The sequence below is a fragment of the Tachyglossus aculeatus genome, chromosome 7 (assembly GCF_015852505.1).
Source record: "Tachyglossus aculeatus isolate mTacAcu1 chromosome 7, mTacAcu1.pri, whole genome shotgun sequence".
Taxonomy (NCBI): Eukaryota; Metazoa; Chordata; class Mammalia; order Monotremata; family Tachyglossidae; genus Tachyglossus; species Tachyglossus aculeatus.
The window spans coordinates 31,202,200-31,223,915 of record NC_052072.1 but is presented as its reverse complement, the minus strand read 5'-3'; the positions used below and the strand labels follow the sequence as shown (position 1 = coordinate 31,223,915).

Below are 21,716 nucleotides of genomic sequence, written 5' to 3'. Positions count from 1 at the left end.
GTTGGCAGACATGTTTCCAGCCCATAACGAGCTTGTTCCCCCCACCCCTACTCCATTCAGGACCTTTTCATCAACTAAGCATGTAACTACTACTTCCCATCACTGTTTTGAACATATTTTACAAACCCTATTACTTAAGCACTACCATGTACATATCCACTTTTTCTTCTCCCTCCTCTCTGTACTTAATTTTAGGGTCCGTCTTCCCCACTACATTGTAATAACAATAATAATTATGGTATTTGTTAAGCATTTATTATGTGCCAGGCACTGTTCTAAGAGCTGGGGTATATACAAGATAATAGGGTTGGACACAGTTCCTGTCCTACATTGGGCTCACAGTCTTAAATCCCATTTTACAGACGAGGGAACTGAGGCACAGACAAGTGAAGTGACTTGCCCAAGGTCACAATGCAGGACACGTGGCAGAGCCGGGATTAGTACTCCTTACAAGGCAAGGATCATGACTATTTATTCATTCATTCATTCGACTGTATTTATTGAGCACTTTTACTGTGTGCAGAGCACTGTACTAAGCGCTTAGCACTGTGCTACTGTACTCTCTTGGGTGCTTATTGCAGTGTCCTGCACACAGAAGATGCACAATAAAAACTATGACGACTAATTGATTGAAAATGGAACTATCAGTTCGCACACTAAATTTAATCTCTTACTGGTTATTAATCATTAATGCCCTGGATTATTGGGTCATATTAGAGGAGAAACAGCACTATTCATTAATAATTATTTTCTTTCAGTATAATTCACGTCTAATGAAATCACTTAAAAATTGCTTTCTTTTTTCTGACCCAAGCTCTGTTCTCATCTTCACAAAATCAGTGACGGCTCCCGGTCCAAGTGTTGCCATAGCAACTGCTTTTGGCTAATGGAAACTAGTAGCAGTGACCTGGAATTGTGATCCAAATGCCACAGCATTTTCCTCCTTCATACATTCGCAAATAGATTTAGCAATATTTTCTTCAAATGGTTTGGTTTCCAATTCATTTAAAATAATCTCTCTACTACAGTTTCTATTACTTCTGATTCTAAATGTGCCTTGCTACACACCAGAGTAATGAAACCAACTAGAACGAACCACACATAAATTTCAAAGTTTTTTTGTCATATCGTTGCAAACCTATCTGATAAATGTATACTAGAAATCGCACTTGAAGTAGAGTACTTTCTCATTCCCTCTCCCCTTCAGTTCAGCTTTATAGTCTATATAGGCGCACACAATTTTGGAGCAGACAAACCTATTATTTCGTTGATCTCGGTGACCCTGAATTGTATGACATTTTCTCTGAACGCATTCAGTTTTCAGGACTGCCACCAGAACGTTCCCTTCCTTTGTTGAAGGAACCTACCCCACACCTTTTTAATTCCCTAGAGACAAGGATTATTTATGTTACATGTGAAGACACGTCAGTAAGCGCTTGAGTCCCGGGACTCATCTTTGTAAAACTTGTGGGGCAGTTCCCTGAATAGAAGGCAGTCCAACCAGAAGACTGACTAGTTCTGGTGACCCTTGAGCAATTAACTGCTGTTCTGCTGATTCACCCACCTGGACTCCTGCATCTACTTCCTCACTGACCTTCCCTGCCTCCTAAATTCTCCCTTCTCCAGTCCCTACTTAACTCGGTCGCCTCGATCCCTTTCCCTTCAAGGCCCTGCTGAGAGCTCACCTCCTCCAGGAGGCCTTCCCAGACTGAGCCACTTCCTTCCTCTCCCCCTCGTCCCCCTCTCCATCCCCCCCATCTAACCTCCTTCCCTTCCCCACAGCACCTGTATATATGTATATATGATTGTACATATTTATTACCCTATTTATTTATTTATTTTGCCTGTACATATCCATTCTATTTATTTTATTTTGTTAGTATGTTTGGTTTTGTTCTCTGCCTCCCCCTTTTAGACTGTGAGCCCACTGTTGGGTAGGGACTGTCTCTATATGTTGCCAATTTGTACTTCCCAAGCGCTTAGTACAGTGCTCTGCACATAGTAAGCGCTCAATAAATACAATTAATGATGATGATCGTTTTTCTGAAAAGAGTTCAGTCCGTATCTCCCCACTCCTCAGAAAACCCCAATGGTTGCCTAATCACCGTTGCAAACAGAAACTCCTTACCACTGACTTTAAAGCACTCAATCACCTTGCTCCCTCTGATCTTTCCTCACTGATTTCCTACTACAACCCAGTCTACCCGCTTCACTCCTCTAATACTTCTAGACTGTGAGCCCGCTGTTGGGTAGGGACTGTCTCTATGTGTTGCCGACTTGCACTTCCCAAGCGCTTAGTACAGTGCTCTGCACACAATAAGCGCCCAATAAATACGATTGATTGATTGATTGATTGATAACCCCAACCTACTCGCTTTACCTCAATCTCGTCTACATCACTGCCAACCCCTTGCCCAAGTCCTCCCTCTGGCCTGGAACCGTCCTATCCCTTCAAAGCCTTATTAAAATCACATTCCTCCAAAAGGCCTTTCCCAACTAAGCCATTACTTCCCCTAATCCCTTCTATGTCACTCTTGCACTTGGATTTGTACCCCTGAAGCACTCGATATGCACTCCACCCTCAGCTCCACAGCACTTATATATAATACCAAAAATTTATTTTAATGTCTTTCTCCCCCTCTAGACCGTAAGCTCCTTGTGAACAGGGAACATGTCTGCCCATTCTGTTGTACTATAGTCTCCCAAGATCTTAGAATAGTGCTCTGCAGAGAGTAAGTGCTCAATAAATACCATGGACTGACTAGAGGACTGGTCCCTCCCTACGCATGATCCTAAGGACACCAGTTCCTCTCCCTTTCAGCTTTCCTCCAGAGCCAGACATGTCCTGCAGAGAACACCTTAGGGGAAAAAAAAAATCCAGCACTGCACTGAATAAAGGAAAGATGGAACCTGCGATCATCGGGCAAATCTCCACACATCAGAGAACTCAGGTTATAGAAGCAGCATGGCCAAGGGCTTAGAAAGTCAGAGGACCTGGGTTCTAATCCTGTTTCTGCCACTTGCATGCTGGGTGATCTTGAGTAAGTCATTTAATTTCCCTGTGCTTTAGTTTCTTCATTTGCAAAATGCGGATTCAATCCCTGTTCTCCCTCTTCTCTAGACTGTGAGCACCACGTGGGACATGGACTGAGACTCGACTGATTTGTATCTACCCTTGAGCTTTTCACAGCCCTTGGAACATAGTAAGTGCTTAACAAATACTACTGTTATTATTATTATTGTTATTATTATTAAGTAGCCCTTATTTCTCCAAATATAAGGGACAAGCGTGGTGATCGCTCTGATATATTTCATAGCAGCACCCAAGCTGGTAGTGGGACCAAGGCTACTGAAACAGCTGCTTCACAGTGGTTCTACTAAAACGGGCCTCTCACCATGATACAAAATCCATGTAACAGAGGAGTAGACCACGTAATAGTCCTGAAAGTTTCTTCTATTGGGCATTTTTCAGGGCCACAACAGTGTTGCAGTCACTTGTTAGAGAGGGACGAAATTACGTCCATTAGAGCAATTCTTGCTCATTTCCGATTCGTTAAGGAAATGAATGCTGTCGACAAAGCATTTTGTCAGTATCCACTTTGAAATGGTCCAATGAAGACAGGGTCCCAGGAAACAATGACTTATCAACTTCAGCCTCTGGAATCCTTATCTTAGTAGGTCTCTAAGGTCTTCATAGCAAGGCAACAGGGAGGAGGTCTGGCCTTCCAAGGCCTCTCCCCTTACCCATTCTGGCTGCAGACTAGGCAGGGAGACAGCCGATTAAGCTTTGTAAGAATGAATCCTAAAAGTACCAGGGAGTGATCACCCCGTGAACCTCACCTTTGAAAACACAATAGTCTAACCACTGGACTAGACACATTTTCAAAACCTTTAAAGTAGATATGGGCAATGAATGGTGTCAACAGTTATTTGAATTTTTAAGGGCTAGAAATGAGAAAACGGTTTGGGACTTCACCATATGCACAAGGTAAGAAGTGTTTGGAGAATGAGGAAAGTATTCACCGCTCTGTGAGGAGGTGACCTTTGGGAGGATTCAACAAAATGGATGAGGCTCCGAGGCAAGATTACCAGATGGGATTAAAAAAGAAGGTAACAACCCTTACCTCCAGGAGGCTGTTTGTTTTTGGAGGTAAGGATGACAAAGCCAAATCCTTCATTTTCTTTGCGCTGCAGGGCAACATCGTAGGCCTCTGGGGGAAGAGTCCTGGCTGGGAGATCTACTCGGTTCATTCTGGGCGATCCATTCTGTGTTGAGATCAAGGTCTGGGCATCACCATCCTCAGGTGGCTTCTCTGCAACAAACAATATTCATTTGACAAATGGCTCCTAAGGTGGTCACCACTGAGTAAAATGTTATTACAAATAATGAATTCAGTGAGAAAGAAATCACCCTTTAAGGAGCTTTAAGAAACCAATCACCTGTTACATGAGGGACTTCCAGTGGGGTATAAGATTGGAATTATTTCTGTCTTTAAAATCACTGTGCAGTTCATTAAGTGACTTATCCAAAGTCAAAAAGCAAGGCAATGATAGAGTTGGGGCTACAACCCAGTTGTCCTCCCTCTCAGACCCACACTCTTTCTGTTACACCACACTACACCTTCTCTCCATGTTTGCCTGTCTTTCTCCCTTATCTCCATGCCCAACTCCCTCTCTAGTCTCTCTGTCTTTCTCATCCCTGCCTGACTTATTCTTGGATTCTTGGATAATTACCCCGTCCCCATGGAAGTTCTGTACAATAACAGTGTACATTCAATTCTGCTAAAACACGTGGTTTCACTACGTGTTTTGGCTAGAGCTTTTCTTTGTTTTGTTTTTATGGTATTTCTTAAGTGCTTACTGTGTGCCAGGCACTATATTTAGCACTGGGGTACATACAAGATAATCAGGTTGGGCACAGTCCTTGTCCCACATTCGTTTACAGATGAGGTAACAGGCACAGAGAAGTTAGATGACTTTCCCAAAGTCACACAGCAGACGAGTGGCGGAGTCGGGTCTGGAACCCAGGTTAGGCCCGGGCTCTAACCACTAGGTCATGCTGCTTCTCATTGGTAGGGAATTAGGGAATGTTTGTCTATCATTAGGAGCATGTTTGGATCCAGCACACTGTGTTGGAATGGATGAGTACTACAGGGTGAGTTTTCCTTTAACACAGGATTTTTCAAAAAACACAACACCTGTGATGAAAGAGAACGGGGTATAATGACTTGAATGATTTTAAAGTTAATAATAGGCTAATTTTACAAAAACATATTAGTAATTTGCAGCTTTTAAAAAAGTTCCCATTTACATATATAGTGCCACATTAGTGTCACTGTCACAGAATTCAGCTTGACACGTGTCACCCTGGCTGACAAGGTTCAGACCGAGGTTCAACAAAAGCTGCTCCTGCTGCCCCAGCCTTCCCTGACATCACCCAGCTAGCATTTTCCTCTTCTGATTGCTCTAACTCTCTCCGATGAGGTGGTGAGAGCTGTCAGGAAGTATGGGAAGCCAAAGTGTGTTCTGCTAGTGCCTTCGGGCATTGTTGTCTCCCAGCACATTACTGCAGGCCAGGCCGGGGTGGAAGCCTAGGGTACCAGAGCAGTTAAGAAGTATCATCGGATACAAATTCAAACAGGACCACATGGAAAATGGCTGGGATGAAATCAAAGTAATGTCATCTTCAAAAATGAAAGCCATATGCGTATAGCTTTCGTGTATCTGCATGCATATGCCCATCCCACTCTTTCTGTCAGTCTGGTGTGTACACACATACACACACACCCCTCTATCCCCCTTCACCCACCCCGTCCTTTGATTTCAAAGTTGACAACGAGGAGGCTGTTGCAATCAGAGCAGGGCTGGATTTGACCGGACAAACTTCACATACCGCTATAGAAGATCTTTCTTCTGACAGTCAACAGCACGTGACCATTTCGAGCGGCAGTGGTCATTAGATCCAAGACCTGTTTGTGCGATTTTCCTTTAACGGGGATTCCATCGATGCACAATAGCTCATCTGCAGCCCGGAGCCGACCATCTTTCTCGGCTGCTCCCAAGGGAATAATGGCTCCGATATAGATCTGAAAAAGCGGTAGTCTGTGAGTTGGTCTTATCCAGTCTGCTGAGTTTAGCTAATAGTCAAAGTGAGAAACTGAATGGTTATTTCTCTAAAGGTGGGAAGAGGACACCTGAACTCATCAGAGAGAGGTATCCCTTTGAGACTGTCTGAAGGAGTTAGTGCTATAAAAGGTCCGTAAAGCTATCGGAGACCAGTGCAGGCCTCAGAGAACTATAGCCTGCTGCTCTCCCTTCCCTGGGGTCTTTTTGGCTGAGCTGCCTTTCTTTCTCATGTTTCCTCCGACTGTGGAGGAAGTGGCTTTTCTACCTGAAGACCGTCAATTTTTTCAAGTCATTGTTGCCGAAAAAGTCTACCTTAGATTCAGGTTAGAAATCCCTTTCCTTTTCCCTCCTGAGAAGCCTGGAAGACCCAAACCTCCTTAGCCCAAAGGAGCTCAGTCAGCATCCACCTCTGCCATGCAGGCAGGATCAATATTTACTCAGACTGATAAACTAGTTCCAATATCGAGTCCTTTTTGGACTCAGAAGGAAGAGGCAAACGTGGGATTTGTATGTGGACCAGAAGTGCTTCATATTTAAAATGGAGTAAAGCACTCCTCTTGGATAGTCCCCTTGAATGAAAATCATTAGAAGGTATCATTAGGAAAGTTTTTCTTAATTTGTCAAGGGTACTTGGACAAACTATTATTGACACAAGTAGGTGGCTGCCACAAGGCCTCACTATTGTGTTTAAAAAGAAGCAGCATGGCTGAGTGGAAGAGCACAGGCCCAGAAGTCAAAGGACCGAGGCTCTAATCCCATACCTGCCAAGTGCCTGCTGTGGGAGGTCCTTGGGTAAATCAACTTCTCTGTGCCTCAATGACCTCATCTTTAAAATGGGGATAAAATACCTGTTTTCCCTCCCTCAGACTACAAGTCCCACATGAGACAGGGACTGTGTCCAGACTGATTAACCTATATCTACCCCAGCAGTTAGTAGAATGTTTGTCTAATAGTAAGCGCTAAACAAATACCACAGTAAAAAGCAATGGTACAGTAGAAGTAAACATTTTTTGTTTCATTTAAATGTAAGCTAATCCAGCTGAACATGGTTAATCTGTGATGCTGTGATACACTCTTAGTTGTAATTAGAATCTGATGATTAGGCTCTCTCCAGAATCCAGTGATGAGGCTTTTTTTGGAAGTTTGGGCAAGTTCAGTAGAAAGATATCTCTCAAGTTGTTTGGAATTAATTTTTGAAAATGTCTGGATAGAAATATAAACTCCCATGCCTCAGCACCGGAGAAATTGACAAGGAGAGTGTTAAGCACAGCTCAAAAGAGTACTGTACAAATTTTCACCTACTACTGCTCTGCATGGAGCCCAGCCCTTACTCATGGGATTTTCATTCCCTCAGAATTTTAATCACGTTGAAGGTCTGTGTGATCAGTGAGACTACGTCTCTGCAGTCCAGATCTAATTCTCTGCTCAGAAAGCACAGCCAATGCAGTAAGGCTTTTTTCATTAATAGCAAAATAGTGAATGGCACATTACTGAACCTTATAGTTAAAACAGGGTTTAATTTCTGTTGCTATGTGGATCAAAGGTCCTCACCACCATCATGTTTAGAGGACTATAAAAAGACCTCAAATTCTATAACCAGTGGCAGGCAACAGGAAGACATGAACCCCAGCAGCAGCAAAACCCAGGCACTTTCTTTTAACCATAGAGTTCAATTTCTGGCCATTCAGTTTTACAATGTGCTCGAACAATGAGTAGCAAAACATGTAACCAACCGAGTCACTTAAAAATAAGTAAATGGCAAAGAAGCAAAATACAAAGTTCCCCCTGAATTTAGTCAGTTTTTTTATGTGGTAAAGTCACTGCTGCTGTCATCTCATGGCCGATTTGCTCAAGTAAGGTCTGTGAAATTGTTTTGCTATTTGTTTTAAATGAAACAGCACAGCAAACATCCCCTGAAAGCTTTTAAAACAAAATAAGGTCTTTGGCACTCAGACTTGGACTGGCATGTGTGGATAAAATTACATTTCAACTGTGAAATCTGCACAATCTGCAAAAAATCACATCAGATCAAGTTTTCATATTGAAGGCCAAATTTAGACGTTATCCTTGGATCTTTTGAACATTAGTCTCCTTTTGTTTCCCCTCATTAGTTGTGTGTCTTCCAGATAAACTTTCATCAAGTACTGAATATTACCAGTACTTTTAATGCCAATCCAGTAATAAGATTAGGGAGTATAATATGCAAAGGCACCTGCCAACTCTATGCTGAACACAGAGGCTAACACAACTACAACAAATAGGGCTTAGGACTCCATGGAGAAAAGTAGCTACCAAAGAGTCAGTCGGGACAAAGACAAAAGGAGCCCAAGACTAAAGCCAAACAAAAAACATACGGAATAAAAATAACTCATTCACTATATTCATTTGGTGCTTTAAAAAGAGCTGAGTGCATTTACACAATTCTTAGCAATGCGTTGATCTACGTTCCGACATAAAGGCCAGTTATCCTCCCTACTGGTCTGGGAGCTGCTGAGATGCTAATAGAAATGCTACTTTGTCTATTTATTAATCAGTGATAAAAGAAAAAGAAAGTGGTTTTTGAGCTTCCAAATTCCAGGCAACTACTTACAGATTGATCAGGTCCATCACCTCCGAGAACCCTGAAGCCAAATCCTGTCTCCTGTTTTCGCAAGAAAACATCCAAGTCCTTTGTGTTTGGAGCTAATTGAAACAAAAAAAAAGGGCATAGAATGAAAAAATCGGATTTTTCTTTGGTGGGGGTGGTGGTTTATATTCAGTACACAATTTTTTCACCGAGCCCCATCAAATTATAAATATAGTTTGGATATATGCATCATATCTCAGTTACATAATAAATGATGCAATTTAGCTTTTATTGGTTTTCTTCCTGAGCATTTACTTTTTAGGGAATAGCTTCCCGCCACCACCTCACATTGTGTTGCAGGGGAAGGCATTGCAAGAAAAAGTAGAATTATCTCATTTATATCTGCCACTTAGGAGTAGGCCACCTTACTTTAAAGTAAGGCCACACTCGTCTTCCTCATTAGATTGTAAACTGCTTGAGGGCCGAGATCATATCTTTTACTTCTGTGTCCCCTTAAATGATTGGTACAGCACTTTATTTGCAAATTTCCATATCTAAGCTTGTGTTTTAGTTTCAAAAATAAAGATTGATCTTGAGAACTGCCTTCGTAGGCTGGATTTTCACAAGTTTCTTTAAGGAGATTCAGTTCTGTTTCTCCATTCGTCTTGTTATTTGTGACACTATTCTAAAGTGTGGAGAGTAAAATAGAAATAGAATAAAGAATGAGGGACCGTGTCTTTAACTCCTATTGAATGCTCCTAAGCACTAATAAAGTGCTCTGACCAGGATATGCAATCAAGTAATGCTGCTGACAATAATAATGATTACATTCTTAGGGAACCACTTACCAAACTTCCTGTTGTTCCACAATGTAAATCTGTACATACATTTTACTAAAAAAAATTTCCTAAAAAACCCTGCAGATACGTACGTTTGTCTTCATATATAGTTTTAGACTTCAGATATACTTCAGAAGGATCTAGTTTCGGGGATCCTGACCTAACAATACTGGGTGGAAAAGGCATAGGTTGTGGGATGGGATCACTGATGGCCTCCAAACTTCCCAAATTATCCTGGTTATCTGTCTTCTGAAAGAGAAGTAAGGCGCAACTCAGGACAAAAATCAAAATGATAACATGAGTTAGAATGAACATCAACTTCCAATAGCCAAGTTTAGTTAATGACATAGGTTGCTCATTGTATTTTCCCATTTGTACTCAGGACTACCATTAATTCCTGTTTTTGATTACTGGCAGAGTTTCATTTAAGGGTAGAACTGTGTTTCAGCCCTATAGAAATTTACAATTATAACATTCTTGCAGGTATTTGGGTGAAGTGCATCTAAATGAACGTAAATAGTCAAGGGCACTGGATGAAAAGTGGGTAATTGGATTGTAATGAGTCTGATGACTGCTCCTCCTGTCCTTCCTCTTTATTCCCCATCTCTTAAACTTCAATTAACTTGGAAAAAAGAGGATAACTGAAGATACAGCAGAACTAGAGGGAACCACTCTCTTTAAATAAAGGGAGACTTTTGAGAGAGAAGGACGCTTAGCTTCTTTGTTCTAATTTTTTTCCCCCCTCTTCCACCTGATTAATTTCCACTGAGAATATTTTCGGCAGTTTATTCTTTTTTATTCTTTCCAAAAATACTGAATATCAAAAATACTCAATCCCAAACAAGGTTCTGAGGATGACACTGAAAACAGACTGCCAATCCAAACATATGCCAGAGGGCAGGGCACTATGCCAGATATTCAAAATGGGGAAATAGAGACCTCATCCTGATATTTTTCTCTTGTTCTACCAGAATAGAAAAAAATCTCAGCCTTTCAAAGTATTCTTCTCATCACATTACAGCAGAGTTGTCATGACAGTCGGTGCCAGGACCAGATAGATTGTGTCAGCTAAAGTGTTCGTTTCTGGATCGAAGCAGATAGCACTCATGAGAAAGAATAACTACTTCTAACTAGATAATGCTTTTCTTATGAAGCCAAGTTCAGTAAAGGCCAGGAGCCCTACATAAAGTTGGTTTTAATGAAATGGTAGGACTTGGGTAAAGGATGCAAGTGCGTGGCGGAGGAAGGAAAGGAAGAAGGCAAACAATGTTTGCAAATGAATAGACAAGAGCTCCAGGAAACACCTGCTCATTGAGTTCCATTCTGTTAGTTTCCCATTAATCCAATGTGGAAAATAGACACTCAGAGAGTAAGAAACAAAAATTCATCTAACGTATTTGCTAAACCACTTACAAGAGTCATGTCCAATTTTTTTAAGACTGTTAGACTTATCTTTTACAAACTCTGGTTTCTGGCTATTGATTTCTTCCTTCTAAGGTACGATGAGAAAGCTACCTACAGTAACCAAAATGGGATTTTATAGTTATGATTCAATGACACTCCTTAAAGGAATGCATTTAAAAATGGCGAGGGGTGTGTGTGTGTGTACTGTTCTAAGCACTGGGGCAGATAGAAATTAATCAGATTGGACCCAGTTCCTTCCCGACATGGGGCTCACAAGTCTAAGTAGGAGGGAGAACAAGTATTTTATGTTCATTTTACAGTTGAGGAAACTGAGATTCAGAGAAGTTAAGTGACTTGGCCAAGGTCACACAGCAAGCAGTTGGCAGAGCTGAGATTAGAACTCAAGTCCTCTGACTTCCCAGGCCTGAGCTCTTTCCACTAGACTAATACTTTTTGTACTGAATGGTAATGTTATACATTATATTTCCTGACTGCTCATGTGGAATCAGAGATTAGCATCTGTCAGGCAATACTATTCTTTCTTGAAAATATTTGGGTTATCTTTTAAATAATGTCCTACGTAAGTTGAAAACTTTGTTGAAAAAGGTTGTTCCGTTTCTAAATATGCAGCATACAATCTCCGAGTCTACCAGTAAGTATTAATTAAAAAAAAATGTTCAAACTAATCTGTACATCGTAACAAATGGCACAGGATACATCCACCACACAGGCAATCTTGAAAATGTTAATATTGTCTTTAAAGCGGAAAACAAACATACTAGTGATTCTTGAACATTTTCTATATTGTTAGAGTAACACTACTGTGTGTCCTTTTCAGGACTCAGTCCACCCATGCCATCTTATTGTCTGTCTTAAAGGAGAAGAAACAGAGATTTCTTGGTTTTTAGCTTCCCTTTGTGCTTTTGAAATAAAAGGAAATCAATAAGGGACTCCTAAACCTGTGAGGGTCTTGATTATAAGGAACATGATAACTGGTGACCGAATGAACAGTCACAGTCACACTGTTATTGCAAACACTTTAAATACGCACCACTTTGGCAATTTTAGCTGGTGAAGGAGGACCTAGAGAAAACAAAGAACAAAACTTTAAAAACCAGGGTGGTATTTTTGAATATGAATACTTTTATTCAATAGTACAACATGGTATATTGATCAAGACACTTGGTTCTCTCAAATAACAACATTCTATATATTTACAATGGTAATAATCTTTGTCCATGGACTTGCGTAGGTGCAATAAAGCTAGCTCCACAAAGAGAATAATGTCTACAGTGGCTCTAATCGGAAACAAAGGCAAGTTTCACTTGATGTCAGTGGTGGTGTTCAGAGGCAGATGGAAATAAAGGAAAAAAGGCAAAGGTTGTACGTTGGCTTTGCCAGTATCTATGATGTCAGGTGGCTTGGCAGAACTACAAAAGATGGATGTTTTTGTTCCCCACTATGTGGCTTGGTGTCAAAGATGGTGGCAGGAGTGGGCAGATTTCTTTCCATATTTAGAACCCAAGAGAAATCCCACCAGCTCATGTTTTCATTGCCTTGTCTGGTCAGTTGGTGTTTGCAAAAGTAGAAAGGGTCACGATTTCAAAAGTTCTGCTTCCAATAATGGGTTTGCTGCAGTAATGGGATGATTCATTTTGGGGTCGGAGAACAAAGTAAGTAGTTTGCCTCTTTTGTTCTTTGTGACCAAAAAAAAAAAAATGGGGATGAGAGAAGGTAAGGGAGAGAGGGGTGAGCAGGATGAAGGAATAAGTTGGGGCAGGGAAAATATATGAGGGAATGAAGAGAGAAATAAAGGGAAATGAAAAACACCAAGTGACGGTAGGGGACAGAGAAACCAGATAATGATGAGGAAGAGAACAGATGAACCACGAGGTGGGAAGGGGAAAAAAATGAAGGAAACACAGAGGGAAAGACAAGGAGAAAAATGGGTATATAAAAACCCCCTCAGTGTTTCACAGACTCAGCTAGTAATAGTATTAATAATGTATATGTATGTATCTATAACACTAGAGTGGGAAGAAATGGTTGGTTAAAATCTTAATCACTTCGAGTGATTTAGTTTAATTCACTCTCTACCTGTGCGGGTGGAAATGTAGATAGTATTGGAGGATCAAAACAGGAGTGTTGAGAAAATATGAAAAAGTTACTATAAATTTGAGTACGATTATTTAAAGATCAGCGGTCAAACTTCAGAAGAAAGAGTTCATGTCCTTTCAGCTTCATGAACAATAAGAACCAATGAGACCCTATTTTGCCTACTGGCAGGGACATTATTAATAACTGTGGATGGTACCAAAAGGCAATAGTGAGTGAACTACTTGCAGGCATAAATAAGCCCATAGTTGAAATTCTCTTCCATTCTAAAGTTCATTAGCATAATGTAGGTCATTCTTTTGCCTTTTATTCTTTTAACTTTTAGAGTTACATGTAACTGGAGTTGCCAGGTAAGCACACTCAGTTTATCTATCTGCCTCCAACTGTTTAAAGCCCAAGAACTCAGATTCGGGGGTAAGCAGAGGGCGATCTGATTTTAAGAAAAATGAAAAAGTTAGCAATTTCAGCCTCTTCTTTGGGAGCCCTCTTGCTCTCTGTAGTGTCTCCACTAGGTTCCATCAGCATCAGCTCAGCACATGCATAAATGAATACACACCCAATTCTTCCATAATAGAGAGTTGTGTTTTGGCAGAACCCCATTTTTTTTTTTAAAAAAAACTTGGCTTGTAGTATTTATTTCAAGATCAGACTTGCGCAGAATCTTTTATTTCCAATACGGTGTTGAACTGTATCCAGACAGATGCACCCTGTCAGAAGAATGTTCCCCAACTCAGTCATCCTGATCTTTCTAAAATTGATAGTGAAGTCATCACGTATTCTGACAGAACTGAATGTGTTTCACCTTATTTTTGCCAGTAGGACAGCGTGATGACTCAATATTGATTTTAGGGTGCATGCATAGAGGATTAAATGGTTGGTCAGAGAAGGAAAATTAAATCAGCTCACCAAATCAAGAAAACTAATCAGATAGGCAATTTTCTTTTTAGAGGCATAGTGAATTCTGTTCAGTAAGAGAGCAAGCAGCTGCCTTGGTAAATAAGTTATTACATTTGCTAAGCGCTAACTGTGAGCTATGCCGGGGGGAAGATACATGATCATGCCTGGTACATAGTAAGCATTTAACCAATACCATAATTATTATTAGATCAGATACTGCTCACTGGCCCTGAAAGCACCAAGAGATTGAATAGGCCTATTTAACTGCAGTTTGGACCAAAAGATGTGTGTGTCTCTCTCTCTCTCATACACACACACACCACACCGCCCCCCCCGCCCCCCGCCAAGAAAAAAAGACTGTAAAGGATAGCTTAAAGGCATAAAAGAAATGAAATTAAAAGTCTTTACATTAAAACAGAGGTATTATTTATCAGAAGAAAAATAAGAACTTCCAGGGGAAACGGAGACTGTAGCCCCCAGAGGAAGATGAGAATGTGCAAGGGTTAAATTGCTGATGTTACTCCTTATGAGAATCATTTCAGTAAATCCAATTAAAGTGTGGATGGGTGGTTAGATGTGAGCATTGGGGGGGCGGGGGGAAACCTTCTGGATGCTGTTTATGATTGAAACTGGTTCACTGAATGACTGGAAAACTGGGTAAAGGTCTGTCCATATACAGGCTGTGAGGTTAATTTAACATTCAGGGAGATTTTCTAGAATGTCAAAGGGGGCTTCAGAAACACAAGCTAATATTTACAATTACTATATAGTCTGTGCACAACAGATTAATTCAGATGACCACTCGCATTATGCACATTAATAAAAACACTCCTGTACCTTAATGCTAATCACAATCTAATTACAATCAGATGAACTACACCTGGAGAGGAAAAATAACGGATGAAAAGGGCATACTTAGACTCACTGGTAATTGGGAAACTGGAGTCAAAGACATTCTGACAGTGAGCAGACAGAGCCTCACAGAAAATACACACTGATCTGAGATGACCGGCAATTACCAGATATAAATGCATGAAAACAAAACATTTTTCACTGTTCACTTTTACCCACCTCCTCTCAAGATGAGCAATGGTACTTCTGCTCCTACTGGAAACTGTTTCAGCACCTCTACCACCTGGAGATGTGTTAAGTTCTGCACATTTTGGTGGTAAATCTCCTTGATTACATCCCCTTTCTGAAGGCCATGACACCACTGGCTGTCCAATATCATCTTTACTTTCTGCCCAGTTGGACTGTCAGCTATTGCAAACCCAAAACCTTTAGGACCTTTAATCAAAGGAATGGTAACTAGTTCTGGCTGGGAGCTGCCCGAGGATGCCACAGACACTCTTTGTTCACTTGGGTCAGCAGGGCCATTGAGCCGACCATTGACCAAAACATGACCCGGTTTCCCGTTCTGGTCCAAAACCAGTGTCCCTGGTTTAAAATCCTGGTTGTTGACACAAGTCTCTCCCTTGGTTATTGGCTGTCCATTCATGATAGGGGTAGCAGTAACAACATCTACAACAGGATCTTCATTGTCATCAGGAAGAGGGTAACCACGACACAAGGTCATATTCACATACTGGTTGACAGGGACCAACTGAAACATCTGGACAACATCGGCATGGGTATGGCCAAGGACACAGTTGCCATTTATGTCTACGATAACGTCACCTAGTAAAATATAAATATATTAAAGCATTAAAATTCCAAAAATAAGTTGCTTCCCATTTCCTTAGTTTCATTAGTTCAGAGACTATACTGCTCACTTCCTGAAAACATGAAGAGGGTGACTAAGATTTCTAAACAATAGCTTCACTAAAGGAGAGGCCGTGGCCTTGAATCCTGTGCGGATACATTTTTTTCATCTTCATTTAAATTCTTATGAATATAATTTTACAGCCTCATTCTACCTGCATTCAATATCCATCCACATTATTACTTTTCTTCTTCCTCACGTAAGAAGATTCAGCGGACATATGAGGATTATCAGACCTCTAGCCTGGGCTATAGGGTTCAGACTCACCTGTCACCTAAAGATTTTACGCTGAAACTTGCTCTGGAGGTTCCCTGAATTTAGAGACTGCTTTCTGAAAGGCCTCAATTGGGGATCACTGATTTTCTTTTGAGTTCTCATTTGGAGACTACCTAAATGATGTGAGAGCATTCTCCACAGGTCATTAGGAGGTTCCAAATTCATTACCGTACTTTTACATAGAAAATATAATGAAACCTAGTGCAACAGAAGGGCGGACTCCTTGGGATTCCATCCATCCTACACATCTGAAGAACAACTATCTGGATCCAAATTTCTTGTGGACAGGGGACATATATACCGTCTATGATGTACTATATTCTCCTATGTGCTTAGTACGGTGTTCCGCATATGCTAAGCCCTAAATAAATACTATTGATTGATTGATGACTTAGAAAAAGTCAAAATATAGTAGCTGTAGTTTTAGAACTGCAGGGAGTATGGAGAGGGGTTTCATATCAGAATGCCTTCTTGCTTTCAAGAACAAAGCAAAGAGCTGATAGACCGTGCAGCTTTCCGCTTAGCTGTTTAAAAGCAACGAAGCCATAAAATCTCTGAGGGTGGGCTTCTGATGAGGATTTGCCCAGATATCCTCAAAGCACCCTTAGAGGGATCAAGGCTGTGAAGGACATGAAAGGTTGATTTGAGATAATAAAATGGTAGGATTTAAAAGAAAATTAAAGCCCCATATTTAAAAGGAAAAATGGTAATGCTCTGGCTTTCAAAGACCGTTTACTATAAAGCCTACTTTTGGGGAAGAATCCTGATAGTCTCCAGAAACAGCCTTCTCTGTACTTTCTTGTAGCATTTACTCCATATTTTGGCTCATTTTAGGGGGTTAGATTTTAAATCAACAAAGCTAAATCTTCATGCGATGCAGAAGCAAAGATAGGCTTTAAAGGAAAAATAATATCAAACAAAATTGGGGCTACAATCCTTCAATTCTTTATCATTCTGAACAGTTATGCAAGGACTTTTTGGATTCTGTATTTTATATATAATACAGTTAAATTTTATTTGCTACATTTGTTCCCTCCTGACATCCCTCTCAATCAAGGTTTAAAAAATAGACTTCTACCTTTCTTAACCTGTTTTGAATAATGTATTCCATTTTGCCTCTCATTAAATTATAGTATTTCTGTGTCGTGATGCCTACAATTTTAATTCAATTTATGCTTAACATCAACACAATGGAAAAGTTGAAATGACCTAATGAGAGATGTGGAAATTGGACAAAACAGGTGAAATAATCCAGACTCTTCCTGGAAGCACATTAAGTATACATGGAAACATATTATGTCACATTATCTCTGCTAGTAAGTCAGGCACCATTAGGATAAGTATGAATCCAATATTTTGACATTCTGAGCGGATGATGAGCAGCTGTGAACATTTTTCACAATTAAAACCTACAGTAGCATTAAAAAAATAGGACTGTCAGAGCAAACGATTTGTTTTTCACATCTACAACTTTCGGCTGATAATTCAATGAGAGGAGCAATTTTTAAATTCTAACGTGAAAATAAAGGTACACTAGAGATATTTATGAATATTAGTGCAAATCTCCCTCTGATATTCAGTTAATTAAATTACACAGAGAATTAATTTTAGTATATCTTATAGTCAATCCCACAAGCAAAATATGATTTGAATTAAAAATTCAAAGGAAAATTAACTATCACAAGCAATATCAAACTGAATCACCACCTGCGAGACAACACCGACGTGATCTACAAAACAACAGTGCGTCCTGGCAAGAAAGTCTACAAGACACTTCAACATCATATTCATACCTCTGGAGAAAAATCACTTAAAATTTCCTTATTTCACCTACCCCAAAAACCCAACTACCATTTATGTCAGGAATATTGAAACAGCATAATTAACCTAAGGAACAAAACTTGGGGACACAATACAAACCAAAACCCAAGCCTTTATCCTTATATTAGAATCAGTATCATTTCTAACCTTGTCATTGTTCAGCTTGGTTATGGATTTTATGAAAGTTATCTCTTTCTTTCACCCTGAGAGGCTACTCTAGAAGGCTGTGTAGAGTCTATCCCTAATTTTTTTTTTAAAGAATATGTTCAGGCATTCCCTGCCCTAAGTAGGATGTGGACTGAGTGAATTCTGTAGTTCCTTACTAATTTTAGAATTGAATAACTCTCGGATTTCAAACTCTGAATTCGAGCTAAGGTGCTCATTTTAACACAATTATCCTATTGGGCGGAAGGAATACTAACAAAACATAGTATTACACTAGTTCAGACACTACCGTAAGGCACTTCTAGTTGAGGAACATTGCTCATAACAATACCATATATTCTTATCACAATACTGTGATCAGTCACTATTACCAAACACCCTGAAAAGACAAAAAAAGTCTTTTGAGTAATTCAGGAAAACTAGCTTTCTGTGTTGGGTGAGGAGGATGCAGTGTACTGGCGTAAACAATGGGGCTGAGTCCAGTCACGGAGACTCTGTGACAGAGAACCTGTGTGAAAGGACTGAATGCGAGAGCTAGTTCTAGTGATTTGTACAATGTCACTCACACTCTCATCCCTGCCGCTCATAGTCCCTTCAGGGCACCGCAAAAGCAACAGGCAATTAGGTATGCGACCATGAAGCAAAGCTAGGCTTCAGAGGAAAAATAATATCAAACAAAATTGGGGCTATAATCTTTCAATTCTTTATCATTTTGAACAGTTATCCAAGGACTTTTTGGATTCTGTATTTTATATATTTATATTATATATATATAAAAAAATATATATAATATATATTTTATATTTTACAGTTGTTTTATTTGCTGCATTGGCTCATATGAAAGATGCCTCAGTCAGAAACACTTCATCCCAAAAGGCACAGTCCCAGAAGCTATTCCCCAAATTCTGGCTGTTTCACCTCTCTCTCTCTCCACAGTGAAATGTAGGTTAGTCCAGCCAAAAGTCTGCCCTGAGAAACGGTAAACACTATTCCAAAAGTCCCACAATAGATATACCATTAAATTTCTGTGGGGTTTAAAAATATTTTGTGAACTGTCCTCCCTCACATCTAGCTCGCAGTAGATTTTGATAAGGTTATACAAAACATCTATCCTGCTGGCATGACCTAGGACTTTTTAAAAACCTGTGAAAGAATTCATTTTAGGTTTTCTTAAAGGAATATACAAATATGTCATCACCTGGTGCGATTTTTCCATCCTGGGCTGCAGGACCATCTTTCAGTACGTTTTTCACCTGAAGGAACTCATCTGGCCTGTCCCCACCAATGATCGTGAAACCAAATCCCATGGTACTTTTTTTCAAAGATGTTCGTACAAGGACGCCTTTAAGCTGGGAGGGGTCTCTGGTGAAGAGCAAATTCTCCACATCTACACCTAAAGTAAAGAAAAGATTTTGTGAACACAAACTTCTAAATAGATTCAGCTAAAAAAAAAAAAAAACAACCATTGGGTCCATCCATCAAATGTTATAAAATGGGGGCTAAGTGAAATGAGAGTAGAGACAAAATCAAATGTTCATCAGTTCTGAGAACATTCTCTTTAGAACAACACCTGGAGAGAAAGGAAAGGCGAACAAACACTTAATTTTCTGGCTTCTGGAAAGATGGAGCAGAGAACAGGGAGAAGAGTGGGGAACCTCAGGAGAAAACTCATGTGCTCTCTGCCCTCCGCCCCATCCCATCTAAAGACTTGTGATCCCCCGCTGCTCCTGTCAGAGTTTCAAGGGGTGGCCTCCCATAGTCCAGGAAATTTACTTTAAGATAAAAAATACCTACTCAGCTGGCAAAGGAATGAGTTACATCTTGTCTCACTCAGATCCCAAGACTCACTTTTCTCCCCTTGCTTCCCCTTTCCCAAACACAGCTATTTCTATGTACAGTCAGCTCTTCTCTAACAGCTGTTTTCATTATGTTTTAAAAAGAAAATGATGAAGAATTTAGAAATGTTTGTCCATTAATGCCAGCCTGCCTGTGTACGATGTGATGCAGGTGGGAAGAAATGCTTTTAGGCATGTGTGGCATCGACTGGGGTGCAAGTTTGACACTTTACCCAGACAAGGCTGTCATATCATCCCAAGCCCTGGGATCACGGGGACAGCCCCGGACAGAGCAGCTTCCCTGTTTCCATCCAGAACTATGGGAACACAGACCGTGCCCCTCGCAAGACCAAGAGAACTTTAAAGCTAAGAATGTTAGGAAGTCAGTAATTACGATCGCAAGTGACAAGTGCTATTTTTATTTGGTGCATTATGCTAACATTTGTGGAGCATTCCTAATAAATAATGCAGTATGAAAAGTGTACTAACTTATTTTAGCTTTTCTTCCCCCTTGAGGGTCCAGGCTCCTTGTAGACAAGGAGCATGTCTACCAACTCTTTTGTTTCATACTCTCCCAAGCTCTTAGTTTCCACTGGGAAACTTGGCCTTAGTTTCCACAGGGCCACGCTGCTTCTCAACGACCTCCTGTGTGACCTTGGGCAAATCACTTAACCTATCTGGGCCTCAGTTTCCTCACCTGTAAAATGGGGATAAAATAGATTGTTAGCCTAGTAGGAGAAAGGGAATATATCCAATCTGATCATTTTGTATCTACCTCAACAATTAGCATATAGTAAGATCTTAATAAATACCCTAGTTATTAGCACACAATGAAACATTTCTCGAAGGCTCAAAAATCAACTGATTATAATAATAATAATGATAGCGTTTGTTAAGTGCTTACTATGTGCCAAGCACTGTTCTAAGCGCTGGGGTAGATACAAGGTAATCAGGTTGTCCCATGTGGGGCTCACAGTCTTAATATTTTACAGATGAGGTAACTGAGGCCCAGAGAAGAGAAGTGACTTGTCCAAGGTCTCACAGCAAAGTGGCAGAGTAGGGATTAGAACCCACGACCTCCGGCTCCCAAGCCCGGGCTGTTTCCACTAAGCCATGCTGCTTCTCATATTATATACGCATGATCGCAAATAATCATATGTATATGATTATATATACACAGACTGGAAATTATTGGAGACCACAGGAATTTTCATAATCAGATATTTTAATTATTAGCATGTAGTTCAGACTCCACTAGTATAAAGTTGATGTGCTAGGTTTTGTACAAGATAGTTTAAGTCACCAAATGCAACAGCAAGCATTATGTCGTGCCTTAGTGATTATGTAGGGAGAAACACTTCCTTTTGATTGGTCTGAAATCAAGTGGCAGCATTTCTCTCTGCCCTTCCTTTCCAGGACAGTAATTCGGAGCCATTTAGGGCTCAAAAATGAATCAGAAATGATTTCTAGTTTCATTTTAGAGGTGAAGCCAAATCCAACAGGAGGAAAAACAGTATGTTCAAAATTCTGATTTTATAGGAGGGACAAGAAAAGTTTTGGACCTCGAATTATTGGTACTTGGGATAAAAAAAATGCAGCCCCGGGAAAAACTGCATCACGCCATAATTTCAGGGGACTTACTAACTACATACAGCTCAATTTAGGTTCTCCCTTCAATTTCACAAGCTTACTGGTTTAAGGAAAATAGCCCTCAGATTGTAAGTCATTATCTGTCAGTATAATTTGATCGTTGCCTTTTCACGTGGAAAAACCCTAGTTTTCAATTACAACTGGAGATATATTTTGGAAGAAGCAACGGAAAAAAATTCAAACAACTCTGAAATACGTTTTTCCCCTACACTTTGCGTAAGAAAAAATTAGTACTTATCTCACATGAATAAATATTTCTT

The 21,716-nt window shown here is 40.2% G+C and overlaps 1 protein-coding gene across 3 annotated transcripts in view; it reads right to left on the bottom strand.

Moving 5' to 3' along the window:
• MAGI3 (membrane associated guanylate kinase, WW and PDZ domain containing 3) overlaps positions 1-21,716 on the bottom strand; it is a 189,931-nt gene that overhangs the window by 29,629 nt on the left and 138,586 nt on the right. For 2 of the 3 annotated variants that reach the window (XM_038749323.1, XM_038749325.1), the window contains exons 9-15: positions 19,170-19,364; positions 15,019-15,624; positions 11,987-12,018; positions 9,624-9,780; positions 8,717-8,808; positions 5,894-6,086; positions 4,125-4,313 (exon numbers count right to left, since the gene is read on the bottom strand). In XM_038749323.1, the coding sequence (XP_038605251.1) occupies positions 4,125-4,313; positions 5,894-6,086; positions 8,717-8,808; positions 9,624-9,780; positions 11,987-12,018; positions 15,019-15,624; positions 19,170-19,364 (1,464 nt within the window). The remainder of the gene's footprint in view (positions 1-4,124; positions 4,314-5,893; positions 6,087-8,716; positions 8,809-9,623; positions 9,781-11,986; positions 12,019-15,018; positions 15,625-19,169; positions 19,365-21,716) is intronic. The other variant, XM_038749324.1, reaches the window with a different exon arrangement.